This window comes from Hyla sarda, chromosome 3 (assembly GCF_029499605.1).
Source record: "Hyla sarda isolate aHylSar1 chromosome 3, aHylSar1.hap1, whole genome shotgun sequence".
Classification (NCBI taxonomy): Eukaryota; Metazoa; Chordata; class Amphibia; order Anura; family Hylidae; genus Hyla; species Hyla sarda.
This window is the reverse complement of record NC_079191.1, coordinates 222,796,458-222,822,202: the sequence shown is the minus strand read 5'-3', so window position 1 is coordinate 222,822,202 and position 25,745 is coordinate 222,796,458. Positions and strand designations below refer to the sequence as shown.

At 43.5% G+C, this 25,745-nt stretch overlaps 1 protein-coding gene across 1 annotated transcript in view; it reads left to right on the top strand.

The window, feature by feature from the left end:
• The window catches only part of LOC130362130 (cystatin-like), a 36,584-nt gene extending 11,424 nt beyond the window's left edge, over positions 1-25,160 (top strand). Inside the window, exons 2-3 of the mRNA XM_056566145.1 lie at positions 21,076-21,189; positions 24,637-25,160. Of these exons, the coding sequence (XP_056422120.1) occupies positions 21,076-21,189; positions 24,637-24,714 (192 nt within the window). The 3' untranslated portion in view covers positions 24,715-25,160. The remainder of the gene's footprint in view (positions 1-21,075; positions 21,190-24,636) is intronic.
• The last annotated feature ends 585 nt before the right edge of the window (positions 25,161-25,745 follow it).

Below are 25,745 nucleotides of genomic sequence, written 5' to 3'. Positions count from 1 at the left end.
AGCAGTAGTATGATGTAGCAGAGGAGAGTGTGACACCATGACAGTATACAGCAGATCAGTCACTGGGATATAGATGTGTATGTATATAGCAGTAGTATGATGTAGCAGAGGAGAGTGTGACACCATGACAGTATACTGTAGATCAGTCACTAGGATATAGATGTGTATGTATATAGCAGTAGTATGATGTAGCAGAGGAGAGTGTGACACCATGGCTATACACTGTAGATCAGTCACTAGGATATAGATGTGTATGTATATAGCAGTAGTATGATGTAGTAGAGGCGAGTGTGACACCATGACAGTATACAGTAGATCAATCACTGGGATATAGATGTGTATGTATATAGCAGTAGTATGATGTAGCAGAGGCGAGTGTGACACCATGACTATACACTGTAGATCAGGCACTGAGATATAGATGTGTATGTATATAGCAGTAGTATGATGTAGCAGAGGTGAGTGTGACACCATGACAGTATACAGTAGATCAGTCACTAGGATATAGATGTGTATGTATATAGCAGTAGTATGGGGATGTAGCAGAGGAGAGTGTGACACCATGGCTATACACTGTAGATCAATCACTAGGATATAGATGTGTATGTATATAGCAGTAGTATGGTGATATAGCAGAGGAGAGTGTGACACCATGACAGTATACAGTAGATCAGTCACTTGGATATAGATGTGTATGTATATAGCAATAGTATGATGTAGTAGAGGCGAGTGTGACACCATGACAGTATACAGTAGATCAATCACTGGGATATAGATGTGTATGTATATAGCAGTAGTATGATGTAGTAGAGGCGAGTGTGACACCATGGCTATACACTGTAGATCAGTCACTGGGATATAGATGTGTATGTATATAGCAGTAGTATGATGTAGCAGAGGCGAGTGTGACACCATGACAGTATACAGTAGATCAATCACTGGGATATAGATGTGTATGTATATAGCAGTAGTATGATGTAGCAGAGGCGAGTGTGACACCATGACTATACACTGTAGATCAGGCACTGAGATATAGATGTGTATGTATATAGCAGTAGTATGATGTAGCAGAGGTGAGTGTGACACCATGACAGTATACAGTAGATCAGTCACTAGGATATAGATGTGTATGTATATAGCAGTAGTATGGGGATGTAGCAGAGGAGAGTGTGACACCATGGCTATACACTGTAGATCAATCACTAGGATATAGATGTGTATGTATATAGCAGTAGTATGGTGATATAGCAGAGGAGAGTGTGACACCATGACAGTATACAGTAGATCAGTCACTAGGATATAGATGTGTATGTATATAGCAGTAGTATGATGTAACAGAGGCGAGTGTGACACCATGGCTATACACTGTAGATCAGTCACTGGGATATAGATGTGTATGTATATAGCAGTAGTATGATGTAGCAGAGGCGAGTGTGACACCATGACAGTATACAGTAGATCAATCACTGGGATATAGATGTGTATGTATATAGCAGTAGTATGATGTAGTAGAGGCGAGTGTGACACCATGACAGTATACAGTAGATCAATCACTGGGATATAGATGTGTATGTATATAGCAGTAGTATGATGTAACAGAGGCGAGTGTGACACCATGACAGTATACAGTAGATCAATCACTGGGATATAGATGTGTATGTATATAGCAGTAGTATGATGTAGTAGAGGCGAGTGTGACACCATGACAGTATACAGTAGATCAATCACTGGGATATAGATGTGTATGTATATAGCAGTAGTATGATGTAGCAGAGGAGAGTGTGACACCATGACAGTATACTGTAGATCAGTCACTAGGATATAGATGTGTATGTATATAGCAGTAGTATGATGTAGCAGAGGAGAGTGTGACACCATGGCTATACACTGTAGATCAGTCACTAGGATATAGATGTGTATGTATATAGCAGTAGTATGATGTAGTAGAGGCGAGTGTGACACCATGACAGTATACAGTAGATCAATCACTGGGATATAGATGTGTATGTATATAGCAGTAGTATGATGTAGCAGAGGCGAGTGTGACACCATGACTATACACTGTAGATCAGGCACTGAGATATAGATGTGTATGTATATAGCAGTAGTATGATGTAGCAGAGGTGAGTGTGACACCATGACAGTATACAGTAGATCAGTCACTAGGATATAGATGTGTATGTATATAGCAGTAGTATGGGGATGTAGCAGAGGAGAGTGTGACACCATGGCTATACACTGTAGATCAATCACTAGGATATAGATGTGTATGTATATAGCAGTAGTATGGTGATATAGCAGAGGAGAGTGTGACACCATGACAGTATACAGTAGATCAGTCACTTGGATATAGATGTGTATGTATATAGCAGTAGTATGATGTAGTAGAGGCGAGTGTGACACCATGACAGTATACAGTAGATCAATCACTGGGATATAGATGTGTATGTATATAGCAGTAGTATGATGTAGTAGAGGCGAGTGTGACACCATGGCTATACACTGTAGATCAGTCACTGGGATATAGATGTGTATGTATATAGCAGTAGTATGATGTAGCAGAGGCGAGTGTGACACCATGACAGTATACAGTAGATCAATCACTGGGATATAGATGTGTATGTATATAGCAGTAGTATGATGTAGCAGAGGCGAGTGTGACACCATGACTATACACTGTAGATCAGGCACTGAGATATAGATGTGTATGTATATAGCAGTAGTATGATGTAGCAGAGGTGAGTGTGACACCATGACAGTATACAGTAGATCAGTCACTAGGATATAGATGTGTATGTATATAGCAGTAGTATGGGGATGTAGCAGAGGAGAGTGTGACACCATGGCTATACACTGTAGATCAATCACTAGGATATAGATGTGTATGTATATAGCAGTAGTATGGTGATATAGCAGAGGAGAGTGTGACACCATGACAGTATACAGTAGATCAGTCACTAGGATATAGATGTGTATGTATATAGCAGTAGTATGATGTAACAGAGGCGAGTGTGACACCATGGCTATACACTGTAGATCAGTCACTGGGATATAGATGTGTATGTATATAGCAGTAGTATGATGTAGCAGAGGCGAGTGTGACACCATGACAGTATACAGTAGATCAATCACTGGGATATAGATGTGTATGTATATAGCAGTAGTATGATGTAGTAGAGGCGAGTGTGACACCATGACAGTATACAGTAGATCAATCACTGGGATATAGATGTGTATGTATATAGCAGTAGTATGATGTAACAGAGGCGAGTGTGACACCATGACAGTATACAGTAGATCAATCACTGGGATATAGATGTGTATGTATATAGCAGTAGTATGATGTAGTAGAGGCGAGTGTGACACCATGACAGTATACAGTAGATCAATCACTGGGATATAGATGTGTATGTATATAGCAGTAGTATGATGTAGCAGAGGAGAGTGTGACACCATGGCTATACACTGTAGATCAGTCACTGGGATATAGATGTGTATGTATATAGCAGTAGTATGATGTAGTAGAGGCGAGTGTGACACCATGACAGTATACAGTAGATCAATCACTGGGATATAGATGTGTATGTATATAGCAGTAGTATGATGTAGTAGAGGTGAGTGTGACACCATGACTATACACTGTAGATCAGTCACTGGGATATAGATGTGTATGTATATAGCAGTAGTATGATGTAGCAGAGGCGAGTGTGACACCATGGCTATACACTGTAGATCAGTCACTGGGATATAGATGTGTATGTATATAGCAGTAGTATGATGTAGCAGAGGCGAGTGTGACACCATGGTTATACACTGTAGATCAGTCACTAGGATATAGATGTGTATGTTTATAGCAGTAGTATGATGTAGCAGAGGCGAGTGTGACACCATGGTTATACACTGTAGATCAGTCACTGGGATATAGATGTGTATGTTTATAGCAGTAGTATGATGTAGCAGAGGCGAGTGTGACACCATGGTTATACACTGTAGATCAGTCACTGGGATATAGATGTGTATGTTTATAGCAGTAGTATGATGTAGCAGAGGCGAGTGTGACACCATGGTTATACACTGTAGATCAGTCACTAGGATATAGATGTGTATGTATATAGCAGTAGTATGATGTAGTAGAGGCGAGTGTGACACCATGACAGTATACAGTAGATCAGTCACTGGGATATAGATGTGTATGTATATAGCAGTAGTATGATGTAGCAGAGGCGAGTGTGACACCATGGTTATACACTGTAGATGTGTGCACGGGTCAAGTCCTGGGAACAAAAAGTGGGAACTCAACCAAGATTATCACTCAAATGCTGGTCCTGCAGGACTCCTGCTAATCGGAAGTGTTCCTGCTGTGGAAAAAGTGCAGGAACTCCGTTCCCATGTGTTCCTTGAGCCCTGGATGTGCGGATATATAGTAGGCAGTGTGATGATGTAGCAGAGGCGAGTGCGACACCATGGCCACATACTGTAGCGCAATTACTAGAATATAGATGTGCAGTATACAGGGGTGTGGAAATTTTAATAAAAAAAAAAAAAACTACTTGTCCACGGGACTAAAACGGAGCAAAATCTACTTCTCCCTCATAACGATCCACCTGTCAGGGCCAATTTTCGCTTTTACACTCTAGTTTTTTCCTCTTTGTCCTATAATAGTCATAACTACCTACTATAATGATACCTTTTCATTTTTCCATAACATATGCTCTGAAAAAAAATATATATTGGTGAAGTGAAATTGAAATGGTAAAAGTTAATTTTGCAAATTTGGGGTTTTTCTTTTCTTGCTAACATGATGTTATTTTGATACTTTAGGCCATCATGTTTTACTTATTTAAAAAAAAAAAAATCTGAAATGTTTTAATTGCCGTTTTCTGACCCCTGCAGCTTTAAAAAAAAAAAAAAAATTCACATACCAGGCTCTATGAGGTCTAATTATTTTTGCGCCATAATATACGGTATATATATTTTTTTGTATTTGCACCATTTTGGTATTGATCTGACTTTTTTTTAAATCACTTTTAACTTATTTTCTGGGATATTATAAAAATTACAATTCTGTGGTTTGGTATTTATTTTTTATACATAATTTACTGTACGGGATACATAATGTTTTAATAGTTTGTACAATTACGCATGCAGCGATACCAAATATGTTTTATTTTTATGTTTACATGTTTTTATATAGGAAAAGGGGGTGATTTGAACTTTTAATATGGAAGGGGTTAATGTGTGTCTTTTTAAACTTTAATGAAAACTTTTTTTTTTTTTTCCACTTTATTAGTCCCTTAGGGGACTTTTAGGAGAATTCATTAGATTCCTCATACAGATCAATAGTTTTATTGAACTCCATTGATCTGTGTGCTCTGCGATCCATTGATAGAGCCTAGTCCAGCCAGGTTCTATCAATGACAGAGCCACGGACACCAGGGAAGCAGAGGTGGGTTTGGCGATTCACCCCACTAGCCCACCAGGGTGCATTCACATGTCCCTTTAGATCTGAAGGTTTAATAGCCAGCCGGTGCGATCAGCGGCGGCTTCCAGCTACTGAAAACAACTGGGGGCAGCAGAATATAGAGTGGGCAGGAGTCCAGACCCGCTCCATACTCCCCTCTGAGCGCCGCCGTGCTTGTCGGGGGCTTTCAGGTCCGGTGCAGTGCCGTAGAATGAAATGCTCCGCCTCCATCACATCCTATTGGCTCACACTTGTCATGTGACATATTTAACCGTCACACATCGACGCGCACGGCAGTCTCAGTTTGGCTATCACAGGGAGAGGATCTCCTCTCCCTGTGATAGCTGAAGCTGCATCGAGCTCTCATGTCCTCTGTGGCCCGACTTTTACTGGTTTAAAGGCTGCCCAGGCATGCTGGGAGTTGTAGTTTAGCTTAGATTAGACAGCGAAGGGACTACAACTCCCAGCATGCCTGGACAGCTAAAGGCTGCCCAGGCATGCTGGGAGTTGTAGTTTAGCTGATGGGACCACAACTCCCAGCATACCCAGACAGCTGAAGGCTGCCCGGGTATGATGAGAGTTGTAGTGCAGTGAAGTCACCACAACTCCCAGCATGCCCAGATAGCTAAAGGCTGCCCAGGCATGCTGGGAGTTGTAGTTTTACACAGGTATAAAGTAGTTAGCGTAGTGTTAGCGTGATTTTAGTGTAGTTAGTGTAGCGTTAGCTCAATTTTAGCATAGCTTTAGTTTAGTGTTAGCGCAGTTTTTAGCGTAGCATAGTGTTAGCGGAGTTGTAGCGTATTTAGCATAGCGTAGTGTTAGCGCAGTTGTAGCGTAGCTTAGTGCTAGCGTACTTTTAGCGTATTTAACGTAGTGTAGTGTTAGCGCAGTTTTAGCGTAGCTTAGTGTTAGCGCAGTTTTAGTGTATTTAGCGTAGAGTAGTGTAGTGTTAGCGCAGTTTTAGCGTATTTAGCGTAGCTTAGTTTTAGCGCAGTTTTAATGTTTTTAGTGTAGTGTTAGCAGAGTTTTAGCGTATTTAGCGTAGCGTATTGTTAGCGTAGTCTTAGAGTAGTGAGCTCACCATAGTCTGAGTAGTTAGCGTAGTGTAGTGTTAGTCCAGTTCTAGCATAGTTGGCATAGTTGTACACGGGTGTAGTGTAGCTAACTTCGTTTTACAGGCAGATGAAGAGTAGTTTAGAGAGTTTAGCGTGGGGTGTAGCTTAGCTTAGTCATAAAGTGAAGGGGCTACAACTCCCAGCATGCCCAGAGAGCCAAAGGCCGTCCGGGCAGGATGGAAGTTGTAGTTTTGCAAAAGTAGCAGAGGCAGTTGCGCTCTGCTACGTTAATGCAGTATACGGCCACCTGTATAGATGGCTGGATACGGTGATCAGAAGGCCACTTACCCACCTCCGTTCCTGCTCCGTCACTGGACTTGTAGCAATGCAGGAAGATGACGGAGCTGGAACGGGGGTGGTAAGTTAGTACTAACCCATTTTTTTTTTTTTTTTTTTTGTGTGTGTTTTCTCGTTTCAGATACGTGAATGCGGAGGACTACATCGGAATCGGTGGACTACGACGATGACCTGCAGTTTTTTCTTTTCTTTTAATAAAATAGTTAACGAGGGCTGTGGGGGAGTGTGTTTCCTAATAAAAAATGTTTTTCCTAATAAAAATGAAAAGACGGGGAACCACACGTTTTTTTTTTTTTTTTTAAACATTGAAAAAAAAAAAGTGTGTGGTTCCCCGTCTTTTCATTTTCATCCAAATACCAACCAAACAGCAACAGCCTGATGTTACCAGGGTGGGCGGGGACCATTGTTACTGGCCCTCCCCAGCCTAAATAATGCCAGCCTGTTAACGCCTCGGCCCAAGAGCACCATATTTGCCGCTCTAGGCCTGTTGGTATCTGCTCTTCCCGGTACCCCTGTGGCGTTGGGTACCGGGGTAATAATTGGGGGTTAGCGCTAGCTGTTTTTGGGGCTAACGCAAAGCCCCAACTTAGTAATGGACTCAGTCTGCACAACGGCTTCCACTACTAAGCCTGTAAAGTAATAACAAAGAAAAAAACCACACACAAGTTAAAGCATTTTTATTAGGAAAAACACTCCCCCACAGCCCTCGTTAACCATTTTATTAAAAGAAAAGAAAAAACTGCAGGTCATCGTCGTAGTCCACCGATTCCGATGTAGTCCTCCGCATTCCCGTATCTGAAACGAGAAGAAAAACACAAAAAAAATGGGTTAGTACCTGGAGAGCCTAACTTACCACCCCCGTTCCAGCTCCGTCATCTTCCTGCATTGCTACAATTCCAGTGACGGAGCAGGAACGGAGGTGGGTAAGTGGCCTTCTGATCACCGTATCCAGCCATCTATACAGGTGGCCGTATACTGCATTAACGTAGCAGAGCGCAACTGCCTCTGCTACTTTTGCAAAACTACAACTTCCATCCTGCCAGGACGGCCGTTGGCTCTCTGGGCATGCTGGGAGTTGTAGCCCCTTCACTTTATGACAAAGCTAAGCTACACCCCACGCTAAACTCTCTAAACTACTCTTCATCTGCCTGTAAAACTAAGTTAGCTACACTACACCCGTGTACAACTATGCCAACTATGCTAGAACTGGACTAACACTACACTACGCTAACTACTCTGAGACTATGGTGAGCTCACTACTCTAAGACTACGCTAACAATACGCTACGCTAAATACGCTAAAACTCTGCTAACACTACACTAAATAAATTAAAACTAAGCTACCCTAAATACGCTAAAACTGCGCTAACACTACACTACTCTACGCTAAAACTGCGCTATCACTACACTACGCTAAATACACAAACTGCGCTAACACTAAGCTACGCTAAAACTACGCTAACACTACACTAAAAGTGCGCTTGCACTACGCTAAATACGCTAAAAGTACGCTAGCACTAAGCTACACTACAACTGCGCTAACACTACGCTATGCTAAATACGCTACAATTGCGCTAACACTATGCTACGCTAAAAACTAAAACTGCGCTAACACTAAACTAAAGCTACGCTAAAATTGAGCTAACGCTACGCTAACTACGCTAAAATCGCGCTAACGCTACGCTAACTACTTTATACCTGTGTAAAACTACAACTCCCAGCATGCCTGGGCAGTCTTTAGCTGTCTGGGCATGCTGGGAGTTGTGGTGACTTCACTGCACTACAACTCTCAACATACCCGGGCAGCCTTCAGCTGTCTGGGCATGCTGGGAGTTGTGGTCCCAATAGCTTAACTACAACTCCCAGCATGCCTGGGCAGCCTTTAGAACAGTAAAAAGTCGGGCCACAGAGGCCATGAGAGCTCTGTGCAGCTTCAGCTATCACAGGGAGAGGAGATCCTCTCCCTGTGATAGCCAAACTGAGACTGCTGTGCGCGTTGATGCGTGACGGTTAAATATGTCACGTGACAAGTGTGAGCCAATAGGATGTGATGGAAGCGGAGCATTTCATTCCATGGCAAATTTCATTCTACGGCACTGCACCGGCCCTGCTTTCCCGAAGAAGGGCAAAGGACCTGGAAAATTCACCTGCCTGGCGCATGCAACTGCATGTCCTGGGTGTCTGGTGATAGGAATTCCGCATCCCTGATAGCAGGCAGTGTGAAGATGTAGTAGAAGGAAGTGTGGCACCATGGCCATATACTGTAGCTCTATTAATAGGATATAGTTCTGTATGTATATAGCAGGGCTTGGATCTACCTAATCTGGGACTGAACATTTCCTGGAGAGCTCACCGGCCTGCTGGGACAGTCATCCACCTTGGGGACATTTCTGTAGAATTACAGTCCCCCTTCCCCTGGCTCATTGACATGGCTGGCTTCACAATGCACTTTTGTTTCTGTTCAACGTATGTTTTATGCACTTGAAAAAGAAAATAAAGTATACCTAAATGGATGCTGCTATATGCCATACAGCAGACTCTGGTGACTAACATTATAAAACAACCGAATGTAAAACATTCCATTTTTTTTTTTTTTTTTTTACATTTTTATACAAAGCAGGACTGTAATGAAAACTGAAATGGAGACAACCACAGTGTGAACCCATCTTTATGGAGCCACATAAATAACACTTTTTACATAGAATAAACAGGAATGGAAATTAACCTTTTTAAATCTATGCACGTGCTGTTGTCTTTAGTATGCAGCATGATTAAAAAAAAGCACATCTTTGTGTAATTCACGGCTGTTTTATTCTATATTTTTATCACCTGTATTTGTGTAAGATTACAAAATAACAACAAATTATATCGGTAATCATTTATTTACAAATACGAAGGAAAAACAAACAACTAACAAAATAGATATCAAACGGTTACTAACAGAAGCAGGGATGTGGAATTCCTATCGCCCGACGCTCGGGACATGCAGTTCTGGGTGCCAGGCAGGTTAATTTTTCAGGCCCTTAAGGGTGCGTTCCCACCTGGCGTATATGCAGCGTATTTCACGCTGCGCAAAATTTACCTATGTGTGCAGTGAGTTTTGGAGGCAGAGCCGCACGTCACAGTCACGCCAGCACACGGCCTCCAAAACTCACTACACGCATGGGGCTGCTGCCGGAAAGTCCTGTGTGTGTATAGTGAGCAAGGAATACGCAGCGTATTTCCCGCTGCTGCCATAAATTTTGCGCAGTGTGAAATACGCTGTGTATACACCAGGTGGGAATGCACCCTAACACTGCTTCGGGCAAGCAGGGCTAGACCTGAAAGCCCCCCACAAGCATGGCAGCGCTCAGAGGGGTGTATGGAGCAGGCGCTGGACTACTGCCCGCTCAATACTCTGCAGCCCCCAGCTGTTTTCAGTAGCCAGGGGCTGCTGCTAATAGCCATCATGTGGCGATCGCTGCGGCTGGCTATTAACCCTTTAGATTGCCACTGTCAAAGCGAACGGCGTTGTCTAAAGTGACATGTGAATGCTCCCTGGTGGGCAGCGTGATCGGCGGGGGGGAGATTACCTCTGCCTTCCTGGAGTGTCTGGCTCTGTCATTGATAGAGCCTAATCCAGCCAGGCTCTATCAATGGATCTCAGAGCACACAGATCAATGGAGTTCAATAGAATTCTATTGATCTGTATGAGGAATCTAATGAATTCTCCTAAGTCTAATAAAGTGTTTAAAAAAAGTTCAAATCACCCCCTTTTTATATATTAAAAACATGTAAACATATTTGGTATAGCTGCATGGTTAATTGTATGAACTATTAAAATATAACATTATGTATCTCGTACGGTAAATGATGTAAATGTTAAAAAAAATTAAATAAATAAATAAACCAAACCACTGATTGCAATTTTTAAAATATCCCAGAAAAAAAGTTAAAAGCGATTTAAAAAGTCAGATAAATACCAAAATGGTACTGATACAAAAAACAGATTATGGCGCAAAAAATGAGCCCTCATACAGTTCAGAATCTTTTTTAAATAAGTAAAACATGACAAACTATACAAATCTGATATTACTGTAATCAGGCCGGCCTAAAGTATCAAAATAACATGTTAGCTCAACCACAAGGTAAATGGTGTAGGAAAGAAAACCACTAAATTTGCTAAATTATTTTTTACTATTTCAATTTCACTTCACCAATGTTTTCTTTTTTTTTTCTTTTTTTTTCCGGAGCATATGTTATGGAAAAATTTACAGGTATCATTATAGTAGTTATTTATGGCTATTATAGGACGAGGAGCAAAAAACAAGAGTGTATAACCGAAAGTTGGCCCGGACAAGTGGATCGTCATGAGGGACAAGTAGATTTTGCTCTAGTTTTTTTTATTGAAAAGCAAAAAAAGGACCGATTGTATAACAGGAAAAAACACTCTTGGCTCCTGTTTTCATATGAAAGTCTGAACATGCAACTTCACACCCAGTTTTATTTTTTTTCGGCTAGGAATGGATCCAATAGGAAGTACAATGTTTGAAGTTGTACTTTTCCTTCCTTTCAGATCCACTTCTGGCTTTAGCTTAAAAAATGACATTAAAAAAATTGTGGTGTCTTGTTTTTTAAGGGGAATCTGTCATGTGTCACCCGCACCAAGCTGTTTGTACAGGTGTGTAGTGCGGGTGACAATGATGATAATGATATTTGCCTGTCCCCGATCCATGGTCCCATTTACCTCTTCTCTCCCTTATTTGGGTGGCAGGTTTGGTGCGCGGACAGCACTCCAGTAGCACACTGGCATCACCACTGCTTCTTCCTCATACCTGCCGTCCAAATATAACGGATGTTACGCCGAGCGCTCCGGGTCCCTGCTCCTCCCCGGAGCGCTCGCGGCGTTCCTCTCTCTGCAGCGCCCCGGATCAGACCCGCTGACCGGGAGCGCTGCACTGACTCTGCCGGCGGGAATGCGATTCGCATAGCGGGACGCGCCCACTCGCGAATCGCATCCCAAGTCACTCGCCTGTCCCGGTCCATGGCTGTCACGTCCTGGCGCGCGCGCACCAGCTCTCTAAGATTTAAAGGGCCAGTGCACCAATGATTGGTGCCTGGCCCAATCAGTCTGATTAGCTTCCACCTGCCCCCTGTCCATATTACCTCACTTCCCCTGCACTTCCTTGCCGGATCTTGTTGCCATTGTGCCAGTGAAAGCCTTTCCTTGTGTGTTCCTAGCCTGTGTTCCAGACCTCCTGCCGTTGCCCCTGACTTCGATCCTTGCTGCCTGCCCTGACCTTCTGCTCTTGTCTATCCCTTGTACCGCACCTATCTCAGCAGTCAGAGAGGTAGAGCCGTTGCCGGTGGATACGACCTGGTTGCTACCGCCGCTGCAAGACCATCCCGCTTTGCGGCGGGCTCTGGTGAAAACCAGTAGCAACTTAGAACCGGTCCGCCGGCACGGTCCACGCCAATCCCTCTCTGGCACAGAGGATCCACCTCCAGCCTGCCGAATCCTAACAACGGACAAAGGTAGCCACAGATCAGGGATGGGCAAGTATCATTTTCATCAGTGTCACCTGCATTATAAGCACCCCCAAAACATAGTTTTCAGCTTTGGCTATGTTCGCACAGTGGAATGTCCACACGGAGCATTCCACAGACAGCGGAGCGTTCGGAAAGCAGTGACTTATAGATGGCAATTCCGAGCGGAATCCACAAAAAGATTAAAAAGGCTAAATTTTTTACGATCACCGGAAGCAAGATTTCCATGTTGCTGCCCGGAAATTCTGCTGTGTGAACAGAGCAACAGAATCCCACTGAAATCAATGGGCCTCTGCTGCTGCGGAATGTCCATATACAGGGGTGTGGAAATTTTATAAAAATACTACTTGTCCACGGGACTAAAATGGAGCAAAATCTACTTGTCCCTCATGACGATCCACTTCTCCCGGCCAATTTTCGCTTTTACGCTCTAGTTTTTTCCCTCTCGCCCTAAAATAGCCATAACTACCTACTATAATGATACCTACCTACTATAATGATACCTTTAAATTTTTCAATAACATTCTCCGAACCAAAAAAAATAATACATAAAAAAAAAAAATATATATATATATATATATATATTAAGGGAAGTGAAATTGAAATAGTAAAAGATAATTTTGCAGATTTGGTGGTTTTCTTTTCTGCGCCATTTACCTTGTGGTTGAGGTAACATGTTAGTTTTATACTTAAGGCGCCTGATTACAGCGATACCAGATTTGTATCGTTTACGTCATGTTTTACTAATTCTGAACTTTTTCAAAAAATTTTTAATTGCCATTTTTTTAACCCCTGGAGCTTTATTTTTTTTCTGCATACCTGGCTGTATGAGAGCTCATTTTTTGCGCCATAATCTGTTTTTTGTATCGGTACCATTTTGGTATTGACCTGACTTTTTAATCGCTTTTTAACTTTTTTTTCTGTGATATTATAAAAATTGCAATTCAGTGGTTTGGTATTTTTTTACATTTACCGTACGGGATACATAATGTTATATTTTAATAGGTTGTACAATTACGCACGAAGCGATACCAAATATGTTTATTTTTATTATGTTTACGTGTTTTTATATAGGAAAAGGGGGTGATTTGAACTTTTAACATGAAAGGGGTTAAAGGGAACCAATCATCAGATTTTACCCTATATAACTCTTGGCAAAGCGTTATATAGGGTAAAATCTTTATTTTCACCATTCCCGGGAGACGCTCCTGCCCCCAGGGATGGTGAAGATATGAAGTTATAAACTAGTCACCGCCGCTGCCGTAAGTAGTCACCTGGGCGGGGAGCTCTTCTCACCTACTCCTGTTCTTCAGCCGGCAGCGACGCCCCCTCCGCTTGATTGATGGGCCGCGTCATCGTTCCGCTCACTGAACAGACGGAGCAGAGCGATGACGCGGCCCATCAAGCGGAGGGGGTGTCGCTGCCGGCGAAGAACGGGAGTAGGTGAGAAGAGCTCCCCGCCCAGGTGACTACTTACGGCGGCGGCGGTGACTAGTTTATAACTTCATATCTTCACCATCCCTGGGGGCAGGAGCGTCCCCCGGGAATGGTGAAAATAAAGATTTTACCCTATATAACGCTTTGCCATGCGTGTTATAGGGTAAAATCTGGAAGAAAAGAGAAAGCTAGCAGCCATATATACATTGCACACCACAAATAGTCAATATGTTCCCAAAAAATATATAAATCTTTATTTCTCTCAAAACAGACAGATGAGTACATACAATTAAAAACAGTTAAAAACACATAATCCAAAAGCGGAGGAATATAATCCTACTACGCCCACCCTGCAGTGGGTACACATTACCCTAAGATGTGAACCAGTCCCGGACTAATAGAGCACAACCAATGTATGCAGCAAATTCTAGAGATTATACCACTAAGTAGCACCTGGCAAATATAAATATAATATGTAGAACGCCTAGCAGCCTGACCAATGTAAATATAATAAAAAATATGTATGTAAATCACAGTGCATATAGATTTATATGCACTGTGATTTACATACATATTTTTTATTATATTTACATTGGTCAGGCTGCTAGGCGTTCTACATATTATATTTATATTTGCCAGGTGCTACTTAGTGGTATAATCTCTAGAATTTGCTGCATACATTGGTTGTGCTCTATTAGTCCGGGACTGGTTCACATCTTAGGGTAATGTGTACCCACTGCAGGGTGGGCGTAGTAGGATTATATTCCTCCGCTTTTGGATTATGTGTTTTTAACTGTTTTTAATTGTATGTACTCATCTGTCTGTTTTGAGAGAAATAAAGATTTATATATTTTTTTGGAACATATTGACTATTTGTGGTGTGCAATGTATATATGGCTGCTAGCTTTCTCTTTTCTTCTGGGTTTATAGTTCATTGCAGCCTATTGCACCCTATCTTTATTGAGGTGGTGCCCATCGGTTCTTTTCTCTATCTATATAGGGTAAAATCTGATGATTGGTTCCCTTTAATGCAGCGGTCTTCAAACTGTGGCCCTCCAGATGTTGCAAAACTACAACTCCCAGCATGCCCGGACAGCCAATGGCTGTCCTGGCATGCTGGGAATTGTAGTTTTGTAACATCTGGAGGGGCACAGTTTGAAGACCTCTGGGTTAATGTGTGTCTTTCAAACTTTTATTAAAACTTTTTTTTTTTTTTTTTTTTTTTTTTTTTTACACTTTATTACACTTATAGGAGGAATCATTCGATTCCTCAGACAGATGAATAGATTCTATTGAACTCTATTAATCTGTGTGCTCTGTGATCCATTGATAGAGCCTGGTCCAGCCAGGTTTTATCAATGACAGAGCTGGGACAGGAGGAAGCAGAGGTAAGTCCTCCGGCTACCTCTATAGTGGATCGCCCCCCTGCGATCGATCTGCGGGGGGGGCGATCCACCCCACTAGCCCACCAGGGAGCATTCACATCTCCCTTTAGACGCCGCTGTCAGCTTTGACAGCGGCGATCTAAAGGGTTAATAGCCAGCCGCGGCGATCGCAGCATGCTGGCTATTAGCGGCGGCCCCCGGCTACTGAGAACAGCCGGGGGCTGCAGAGTACGGAGCGGGCAGGAATCCCGAGCCCGCTCCATACTCCCCTGTGAGCGCCGCATGCATCTCCCCGTGCAGACGTGCGGGGAGTGAAGGCAGAGGACGCAGGTCTGCACGGGGAGAGATAAGCCACGCCCCCTCATCTCCCTTCCCCCCGCACGTCTGCAGAGCAGGGGAGAGAAGACATATACAGCGTCTCATCTCCCCTACTCTGCTTCGGAGGACACAGGCTGCTTAGTATGGAGCGGGCAGGAGTCGGCAGCCCGCTCCATACGGACTGCAGAGGTCCAGGCGACTTGTCAGGTCCGGCCCTGCTTGCCCGAAGCCGGGCTAAGGGCCGGACAAATTCACCTGCCCGGCGCCCAAAACTGCTAGTCCCGGGCGTCGGGCGATAGAAATTCCACATCCCTGCTCACAATTCAATGGAAGCTGAAAAACCCATGATAAGAAGAACCAGTTGGTGCCAGAAAGTTATACAGATTTGTAAATTACGTCTAGTTAAAGGGAAATGTGCTTTATATAACTGGAACAGGCAATGGACGTAAATATACGTCCATTGTTGTTAAGGAGAAGATCAGTACTGAAGAGCGGGAAGGCACTCAGGATCACCCACACTAACCACCTGTATATTCAGTTGGGGTTGAACCATCTGTCAGTTTCCCTATACAAAAAAATCTTAAGCCTTTGAGTACTTATCAGCTGCTGTATGCCCTGCAAAAAGGTGTGGGTTCTATTCAGTTAGACACAGTGCTCTCTGCTGCTATCCTTGTCCCTGTTAGGAACTGTCCAGAGCAGGAGAGGTTTGCTATGGGGATTTGCTCATGTTCTTGAAAATACAAAAATCAAAAAAGGTTGGGTAGTGCTTCAATCCAACACCCGTCACCTTTAAAATATTTAAAAGGACAGTAACTCATCCGGTGCAAGTGGAAAACTACACCCAATAAAGGATGAGTTCCCACAAAGCACCACAAGCCAGATGGACCTTCTACACTGTAGATAGAATTATTTGGTTTTTCTATAATCCTACTTGAAAGGAGAGCGCCAGGTATTCCGGGTCCGTATATACAATGGATAAAAAAACGAGAAAAGAACCAGCGCTCAAGGAAAACCAATAGATGCCACAAAAGAACACTTTTTAGGGTAATAAAATGTAAGCAGTGCACTCACTTCACAGACCAGACCCCCCCCCCCCCTCCAGGACAGCTTCAGATAAATGCTCCTAGGTTTCATAAACCACAGGATCAAGGGGGTATACTCATGGTTCTTTTATTTGCGACGCGTTTCAAAGGTTAACATAAATCACCTTCATCAGGCTAATCCATATATTAAAAAACACACCTCATTTATACTTAGTTATTGCACTGAGGCTCACATTCTCCTATTCCGGCGTTCTGCATGCGCGCGTGGCCCGCATTGACTTCCGGTCGCATAATCATGTGATTCTGAAAGGCTCCCTTCCGGAGTCCTCTGATCACATGACCGGGCCCGTTCATAGCCCTCTCTGTGTTGTGTCATCTGTGTGACTCCACGCAGTGACGTATACCGGACGTTTGGGGAGGGTCACGTGGCCCAATGGTGCGTCCCAACTTGGAACGCACACGTGACAACAACCCAGTGCTTCCGGATACAACACAGAGAAGAAAAGTACGTGATCATACTAGGGATCGACCGATTATCGGCCGATAATCACGATTTTGGGCATTATCGGCAATTACCTTGCCAATAAGCCGATAATGCCCCGTCCCCACCGGTGATAGGTCTCAGGACCCCCGGACAGGCAAAGGGAGAGAAGCGGGTGGCGGCGGCGGTGGTCTATGGCACCGCAAAAGCCACTGCAGAGCATTGATTTAAAGCGCCCGCTTTAAATCAATGATCTGCAGCGGTGTCGCGGGGGGATAAATAACCGATAACTTATACCGGCCCTAACCTACACCGATTATTGGTATCGGTCCTAAAAAAACGATTTCGGTCGATCCCTAGATCATACACAAACATAACAAAAAAACAGTATAAACAAGGGAGAACCCCTTTAAATGAGACCCTAGAGCAGGTCTATTGAAACCTAATTAATTATATATTAAATTCAGTATTTTTAGCTTTTTATTCATGATTACAAGCAACTAAATGTTATATTTATATGTAGTATGTATTAATTGTATTTATTATATTTATGTGTTTTTAAAATGTGAGAGGTGCACATTCTGCAATACCATGTGTATCTAGTTAGGTTGTATTTTGTACCTGATCCCATCAAAGAAATGTAGTGTTTTCCTAATTTCTCTGTATAAAATACTTCACAATTTCTATACATACTATTTTTTCTTTTTCATAATACAATATGTGCGCTTCAGCTTGCAACGCACAATATGATCACGTACTTTCCTTCTCTGTGTTGTATCCGGAAGTGCTGGGTTGTTGTCACGTGTGCGTCCCAACTTGGAACGCACACGTGACAACAACTCAGCGCTTCCGGATACAACACAGAGAAGGAAAGTACGTGATCATACTGTGCGTTCCAAGCTGAAGCGCACATATTGTATTATGATTATGCGACCGGAAGTCAACGCGGGCCTCGCGCGCATGCAGAACGCTGGAATTGGTGCATGTGAGCCTCAGTGCAATAACTGTAAGTATAAATGAGGTTTTTTTTTTTTTTAATACTTGGATTAGCCTGATGAAGAAGGTGATTTATGTTAACCTTTGAAACGCGTCGCGAATAAAAGAACCATGAGTATACCCGCTGGATCCTGTGGTTTTATGAAACCAAGAGCATTTATCTGAAGCTGTCCTGGAGGGGGGTCTGGTCTGAGGCATACCGCCACTTTCCAGTTTTTCCCCCGTTGTGAAGTGAGTGCACTGCTTACATTTTATTACCCTAAAAAGTGTTCTTTTGTGGCATCTATTGGTTTTCTTTGAGCGCTGGTTCTTTTCTCTTGTTTTTTTTATCCATTGCTCATGTTCTTGACAGAGGTGGCAGCAGAGAGCGCTGTGGTCAGACTGGAAAGAACTACACAACTTTCTCTGTAGTATACAGCAGCTGGTAAATACTAGAGGACTTAAAGGAGTACTCCAGCGCAACATAACTTATCCCCTATCCAAAGGATAGGGGATAAGTTATAGATTGTGGGGGGTCCGGGCGCTAGGGCCCCCCGGGATCTCCTGGACGGGGTCGCGGCAGTATGCAGGAAGTGAAGTTTCGTCCCCAGCAGAAACCCGCGGCAGACACGCCCCCTCCATGTATCTCTATGGGGTACATGGAAGGGACGTGTTGGTCACCGCGTCATGTGGGGACAGAACGCACCCTTTCCAGCATACTGCCGCTGCACCGTCCAGGAGATCCGTGGGCCCCCAGCGCTCGGACCCCCCCCCCCCCCCCCGCTGTCTATAACTTATCCCCTATTCTTCGTACAGGGGATAAGTTATATTGCACTACAGATGTCCTTTAACTCCTTAAGGACGCAGCCCATTTTGGCCTTAAGGACGCAGAAAATGTTATTTTTACGTTTTCATTTTTTCTTCCTCGCCTTCAAAAAATCATAACTCTTTTATATTTTCATCCACAGACTAGTATGAGGGCTTGTTTTTTGCGCGACCAGTTGTCCGTTGTAATGCCATCACTCAATTTACCATTAAATGTATGGTGCAACCAAAAAAATACTATGTGTGGGGAAATTAAAAAGAAAACCGCAATTTTGCTAATTTTGAAAGGTTTCGTTTTCACTAGGGATCGACCGATTATCGGTATGGCTGATATTATTGTCCGATAATCACGATTTTGTGCATTATCGGTATCTGCAATTAGCTTGCCGATAAGCCGATAATAACTGCACCGCGTCGCACCGCCCTGGCCCCATTGCCTCCCCCATCCCCGATTTTATAATTACCTGTTCCCAGGGCCCACACTACTTCTTGCTCCTGCTGCATCCTGCGTTACGCTGTGCGCAATGACGAGTGACGTGGTGCGGCGGGTCGGGGGGCGTTCGCGGTACGGCGGGTTGGGGGGCGGGTGCGGTGCAGCGGGTCGGGGGGGGGGGGGGGGGGCGGTCGCGGGTGCGGCGGTTCGGGGCGGCTGGTTCGGTCCCGTTGCGGCACAGCGGTGGGGGGAGCGGTGGCGGTGATGGGTCTCAGGACCCCTGGAAAGGCAGGGGGAGAGAAGCGGGTGGCAGCGGCCTATGGCACCGCAAAAGCCACTGCAGTGCATTGATTTTAAAGCGCCCGCTTTAAATCAATGATCTGCAGCGGTGTCGCGGGGGGATAAATAGCCGATAACTTATACCGGAATATCGGTATAAGTAATCGGCTATCGGCCCTAAAAAAAATAAAAATATCGGTCGATCCTTAGTTTTCACGCCGTACAATTTATGGTAAAAGTGACGTGTTCTTTATTCTTTGGGTCAATACGATTAAAATGATACCTGTGATAACAACATACTTTTCTATTACTGTTGCACTTTAAAAGAATCACAAACTTTTAAGATCCCCCTATTTTGAAGACCTATAACTTTTTCATTTTTCCGTATAAGCGGCGGTATGAGGGCTCATTTCTTGCGCCGTGATCTGTACTTTTTATTGATACCATAGTTGCGTATATAAAACTTTTAATACATTTTTTTTAATTAATTTTTTGGGGAATAAAATGTTATAAAAAAGCAGCTATTTTTTTTTTTTTTTTTTTTTACGTTCACCGTACGGTATCATTAACATTTTATTTTAATAGTTCAGATATTTACGCACGCGGCGATATCAAATATGTATATAAAATATTTTTTTATACTTTTTGGGGGTGAAATAGGGAAAATGGAGCAATTTACGTTTTTATTGGGGGAGGAGGTTTTTCACTTTTTTTAACTTTTATTTTTACACTTTTTAATAGTCCCCATAGGGGACTATTTAAAGCAATCACTTGATTGCTAATCCTGTTCAGTGCTATCTGTCATCTTCTGCTCTGGTCTGCGGGAAGGCAAATCAGAGCAGAAGACTCCCGAAAGACAGCGGAGGCAGGTAAGGGGACCTTCGGCTGCCGTGCTGGATGATCGGATCGCCGTGGCAGCGCTGCGGGCGATCCGATCATCCAATTAAGTGACCGCGATGCTGCAGATGCCGTGATCGGTATTGATCACGGCATCTGAGGGGTTAATGGCGGACATCCGCGGGATCGCGGATTTCCGCCATCACCGGCGGGTCCCTGGCTGCGATCGGTAGCCGGGACCTGCCCGCATTATCCGGGCATTGCTCCGATGCTCGCGGTTATGCTTAGGACGTAAATGTATGCCCTGGTGCGTTAAGTACTGCATCACCAGGACGTACATTTACATCCTTCGTCGTTAAGGTATGCCAAAAAAAAAATATATATATATATATTATTTTTAGGCACAAAGCTGTACAGATTCAGAGTAAACATTTTCAAGGCAACAGGAATAGTTTTTTTTTTTTTTTTTTTCTGTTAGGCGGGGTTTATGACTCTCATTATATGTAGCCACTGTAAGGCTAAAGCGGCCAGTCATGACCATGCTTAGAAACTGGAATTTTGGTGCTAGAGCAGCTGCTTTAGCACCAAAATTATATATATATATATATATTGTATAATAGTAAGGATGCCTAATTTCTCCCTTACTTTGTTTTTCCACTAAAAGGTTGTATCCGGGTATAAATATTTCTTGGATGTCGATGTTGGACGAACACAGTGTAGGAAGCCAACCACAGATATGGACGTCTGTGATCTTCATACAGATCCTGCATATGCTAAGGTATTGTCAGCTGAAGGGTTTGTGTGACCTATATGCTTAAAGGGGTACTCCACTCTCCAGCGTTCGGAACATTTAGTTCCAAATGCAGGGATCGGGCTATGGGGTTCGCCGCACCCCCCTCATGACGTCATGCCCCGCCCCCACAATGCAAGTCTATGAGAGGGGGCATGTCCCTTCCCATAGACTTGCATTGAGGGGGTGGGACGTGACATCACAAGGGGACTTGGCGACCCCCGAAGCTCGCTACCCAGCGTTCGGAACTAAATGTTCCGAACGCTGGTGGGTGGAGTACCCTTTTTAAAGTTCCTTATTTTAGTAGGTGTCATACTTTTGTATTGGGTAGGGTTTTACATACAATTCATCTGCAAAAAGTACTAGCAAAGGTGGATGCACAAAAATATGGCTGTTGCTGCATATTAATCTAGAGATGCGTAGAGAAAGGGTGTCCACCCAGCTGTCCCTGTGGGGTTCGGGCAGTCATTTCACTGGCCACATGGGCAAGTAGTGGGACAGGAGCAGCATATTATTGTACAAATACTGAAGGCACAGGTATTATTTTTAATTTTTTTTTCTTCCTTTACAATGGGGATAATCCTCATGCGGATCTGCAGTGCATCTTTCATCCACTTATATTGTTGTATTCTTTGAAGAAGAGAAAACTTGTAACAAAGTTCCAAATTAATGTACAGTTAATTTGATGTAAAAAAGTGACTTGTCTACTAGGGATCGACCGATTATTTTTTTTTTTTTTTTTTTTAAGGGCCGATACCCTGTGGCGGTTAGGGCCGATAGCCGATAATTTATACCGATATTCCGGTATAAATTATCGGCTATTTATCCCCATTCTTCCCGCCCCCAGGCGACACCACTGCAGATCATTGATTTAAAGCGGGCGCTTTAAATCAATTAACTGCAGCGGCTTTTGCGGTGCCAGAGACCTCCGCCATCACCCGCTTCTCTCCCCTGCTTGTCCTGGGGTCCTCCTGAGTCTTAACAACGCCAAATACCCCTCCCCCACCACCACCGCACCGCCCTGCCCAGAGACCGCCGCCACCGCTGTCCCATTGCCTCCCCCATTCCCGGTTTTATGATTACCTGTTCCCGGGGTCTGCGCTACTTCTGGCTCCGGTGGCGTCCTCCTGAGCTGTCACTGTGCGCACTGATGGGGACGTCGGGTTGAGGACGTCATTGCGCAACGCACAGCCTAACACAGGACGCAGCAGGAGCCAGAAGTAGCGCGGACCCTGGGCACCGGGAACAGGTAATTATAAAACATGGCATGGGGGAGGTGATGCGGCAGCAGCGGTCTCTGGCCGGTGCGGTGGACGCGGTGCTGGGGGCATTATCGGATTATCGGCAAGGTAATTGCCGATACCGATAACGTCCAAAATTGTGAATATCGGCCAAACCAATAATCGGTCGATCCCTATTGTCTACTGCTGGTTTTGAAGAGAAGTGCCTGACACGATTGTACGCTGTTTCCAGTGACAGCCAGCAGAATGCAGTTCTACACCAGACTACAGGCTGTAACTTGTAAAGATCTGTATAAAATAGCTAATCCAGTACGTTGAGGGGGAAGACACACCCCATTTGACTCCATGGTACAGATCCATTGAGAGTAGCTCAAAACTGCCTGCCAACATATATATGCTGGAATCATGCCAGACAATTCAATTCTATGACCCAAATGGAGTTACCTAGTTAAGGTCCTTTTTGCACCATATCTCCCTTTTGGGTTAGTCTAAAAATTGTAATCTGTCACAGTTTTCATCTTGGGCGAAAAGTTTGATACTGTCTGAAAATTACCCCAATTGCGTCCCCAGATGACTTTGTTTGGGTCAATAGATTAAAAGGAATCTTGCATGGATATGTTGGCAGGCAGTTTTGAAAATAGGGTAGGGGGAGTTTATAATTTATTTTTCTCAATTTCTCGCAGTGTGTTTTATTTTTATTTTTTTTGGAACATTTCAAGTAGATTCTCATAGATTCATACATTTCAAGTATTTTCTCATGATTTATGTAGGCATGTCAAAACAAAGTTGTTTTCCTGCAGTGGCCATGAATTTATCATGGGCCACTTTTGGTGAAAAGCCCTGACATGGCTTACAAAACTGGCTGTGGACAGAATTTGTACATAAAAAAAAAAAAAAAAAAAAAAAAAAGTCACACATTTTGGCCCAATGGGTTAAAATAGTCACAGCAGAGGGACCATACAAAGTGGTGTTCAAAAATGTATACTAGCACTGTATTTATCAGCAACCACTTAATAAACGCATCACCACCACACAGAAAAGGTGGAAAGCTTAGCATTGCAGAATATAGAACAAGAGAAAAGAAAGGAAATAGCCCAGTTTTAAGAAATGAATGAGCACAATGATGTTACCAACTAGTCTTACCGTATATACTCGAGTATAAGCCGACCCTAATATAAGCAAAGGCCCCTAATTTCACCCCAAAAACCCAGGAAAAGTTATTGACTCGACTATATAAGCCTAGGGTGGGAAATACATCATGCCCCATGTAATCATCCAGACCCCCGTCATCATCCCCCCCCCCCCCTTCATCATCACCACCCTTTATCAGTGGTCTTCAACCTGCGGACCTCCAGATGTTGCAAAACTACAACTCCCAGCATGCCCGGACAGCCATCGGCTGTCCGCAGGTTGAAGACCAATGCAGCCTTCATCATCATCCAGCCCCTCCCCCCCCCACCTTTTTGTTTTGTACTCACCTCCCCTCGGTGGGAAGTTAGGCTGAGCTGGTCCGGGCCATCTGTGCTGCAGGGACCGTCCGGTGGGGATGGTTAGTCGTTTCGGGCCTGCCCCAGACTAGTGACGTTGCCTTGATGACGACGCACAGGGACGTTCATGCGCAACGTCCCTGTGCGTCGTCATCAAGGCAACGTCACTAGTCCGGGCCCGGAGAGGAGAAGAGGCCACCCGGTGAAAATGGACAGCCTGCAACGACTAACCATCCCCACCGGACGGTCCCTGCAGCACAGATGGCCCGGACCAGCTCACCCTAACTTCCCGCCGAGGGGAGGTGAGTACAAAACAAAAAGGGGGGGGGGGGAGCTGGATGATGACTAAGGCTGCAGTGGTCTTCAACCTGCGGACCTCCAGAGGTTTCAAAACTGCGATGGCCGATGGCTGTCCAGGGAATGCTGGGAGTTGTAGTTTTGCAACATCTGGAGGTCCGCAGGTTGAAGACCACTGAGAAGGGATTGACAGGCGGAGAGTTCACTCGAGTATAAGCCGAGGGAGGTGTTTTCAGCACGACAAATCGTGCTGAAAAACTCTGCGTATACTCGAGTATATGCGGTAAATAAGATTTATAGATTTGTTCGAGAATTTTGATTCTCCACTGTTGGTGTATTGTATTTGATAAACTGTGAAGAAATATTGTGCTAGTTCTAACCATTATTTTGTTTGTTGCTTTGTCTTTAAGGTTTCCACTTGCCACTTTGTAGTGTACTACGTTCCTTGGACTTCCCAACAGCAGTTGCAGAAATCTGAATGCGATTAGTTTCTGCTTCTCCATCATATTAGAGCGTTTACCGTGGTTTTTCATCCTATACAGCATAGAGCATAATAAAAAAAAATAATAGACACCTATAGTTTTTACCTTTTTTAGTATTATACATAATGTTTTTGCTCTTATTCCTTAACGTTATTAATTATTGAACTGGTGTCATTTAAGAAAAGTGTCAAATTCTTTCATTTCTTTGCGCTGGTATACAGATTTAAGCTTATTAAAAAACTAGATTTGCAGAATATAAATAATTAGAACAGCATTTTGTAATCTACTTTCTGTATTGTTGTGGCCCTTCATTACAGCCAATTGCAGAAGCCAGGAGAGTCGACCAGTTTAAAGTGTTCTGTTTGGTAGTCTTCAAGAATGTTGCATATCTTTTCAGCACATAATGGCACGTTTTCTTTTATTAATAACAATAAACCATATTGTCTACACCATGCCTGTCAAAATGTTATGTTTTATTGTTAAAAATCTTTGCTTTCATAAGGAACTACCACTTTAATCCCCAAAATCCATTCCTTAAATCACCTGTCTTCCGCTTCTTCCAATACAAACAAACTTTTCCCCAACACAGTTGTATAGAAATATGTAATTTTTCTTTTTCATTTTTGAGTATATGTCTTATCCTATCATTCTTGCATATTCAGATCACATTTAATAGATCTCTAACGTCTACTAATCATTCCTCTACCTTTTGTTGGAATACAGGGACACACTTCACATGCTCCCGATGTCCACTACACCCCCTTTCCCCCAAATAACGGAGGACCAGGATGTTATTACAGGACATCACAAGTTTTTATAATAATGACCCAAATGCAGAAGTTTTATTCCTGCTTTTAGTTTCTTGTGCAAAGTAAATGCTCAATTTTAAACACGTGTTTAGTTCTTCAGACAAAAAACGTAATATCCCTTGAACTATACTCCGATTAGACATAGCGTTCAGGCAGGGGAATTATCATGGCATTTGTCAGGGGTAGGATGTGTTAGGCGGCAGGTGAACAGTCAGTTCTTGAAGTTTA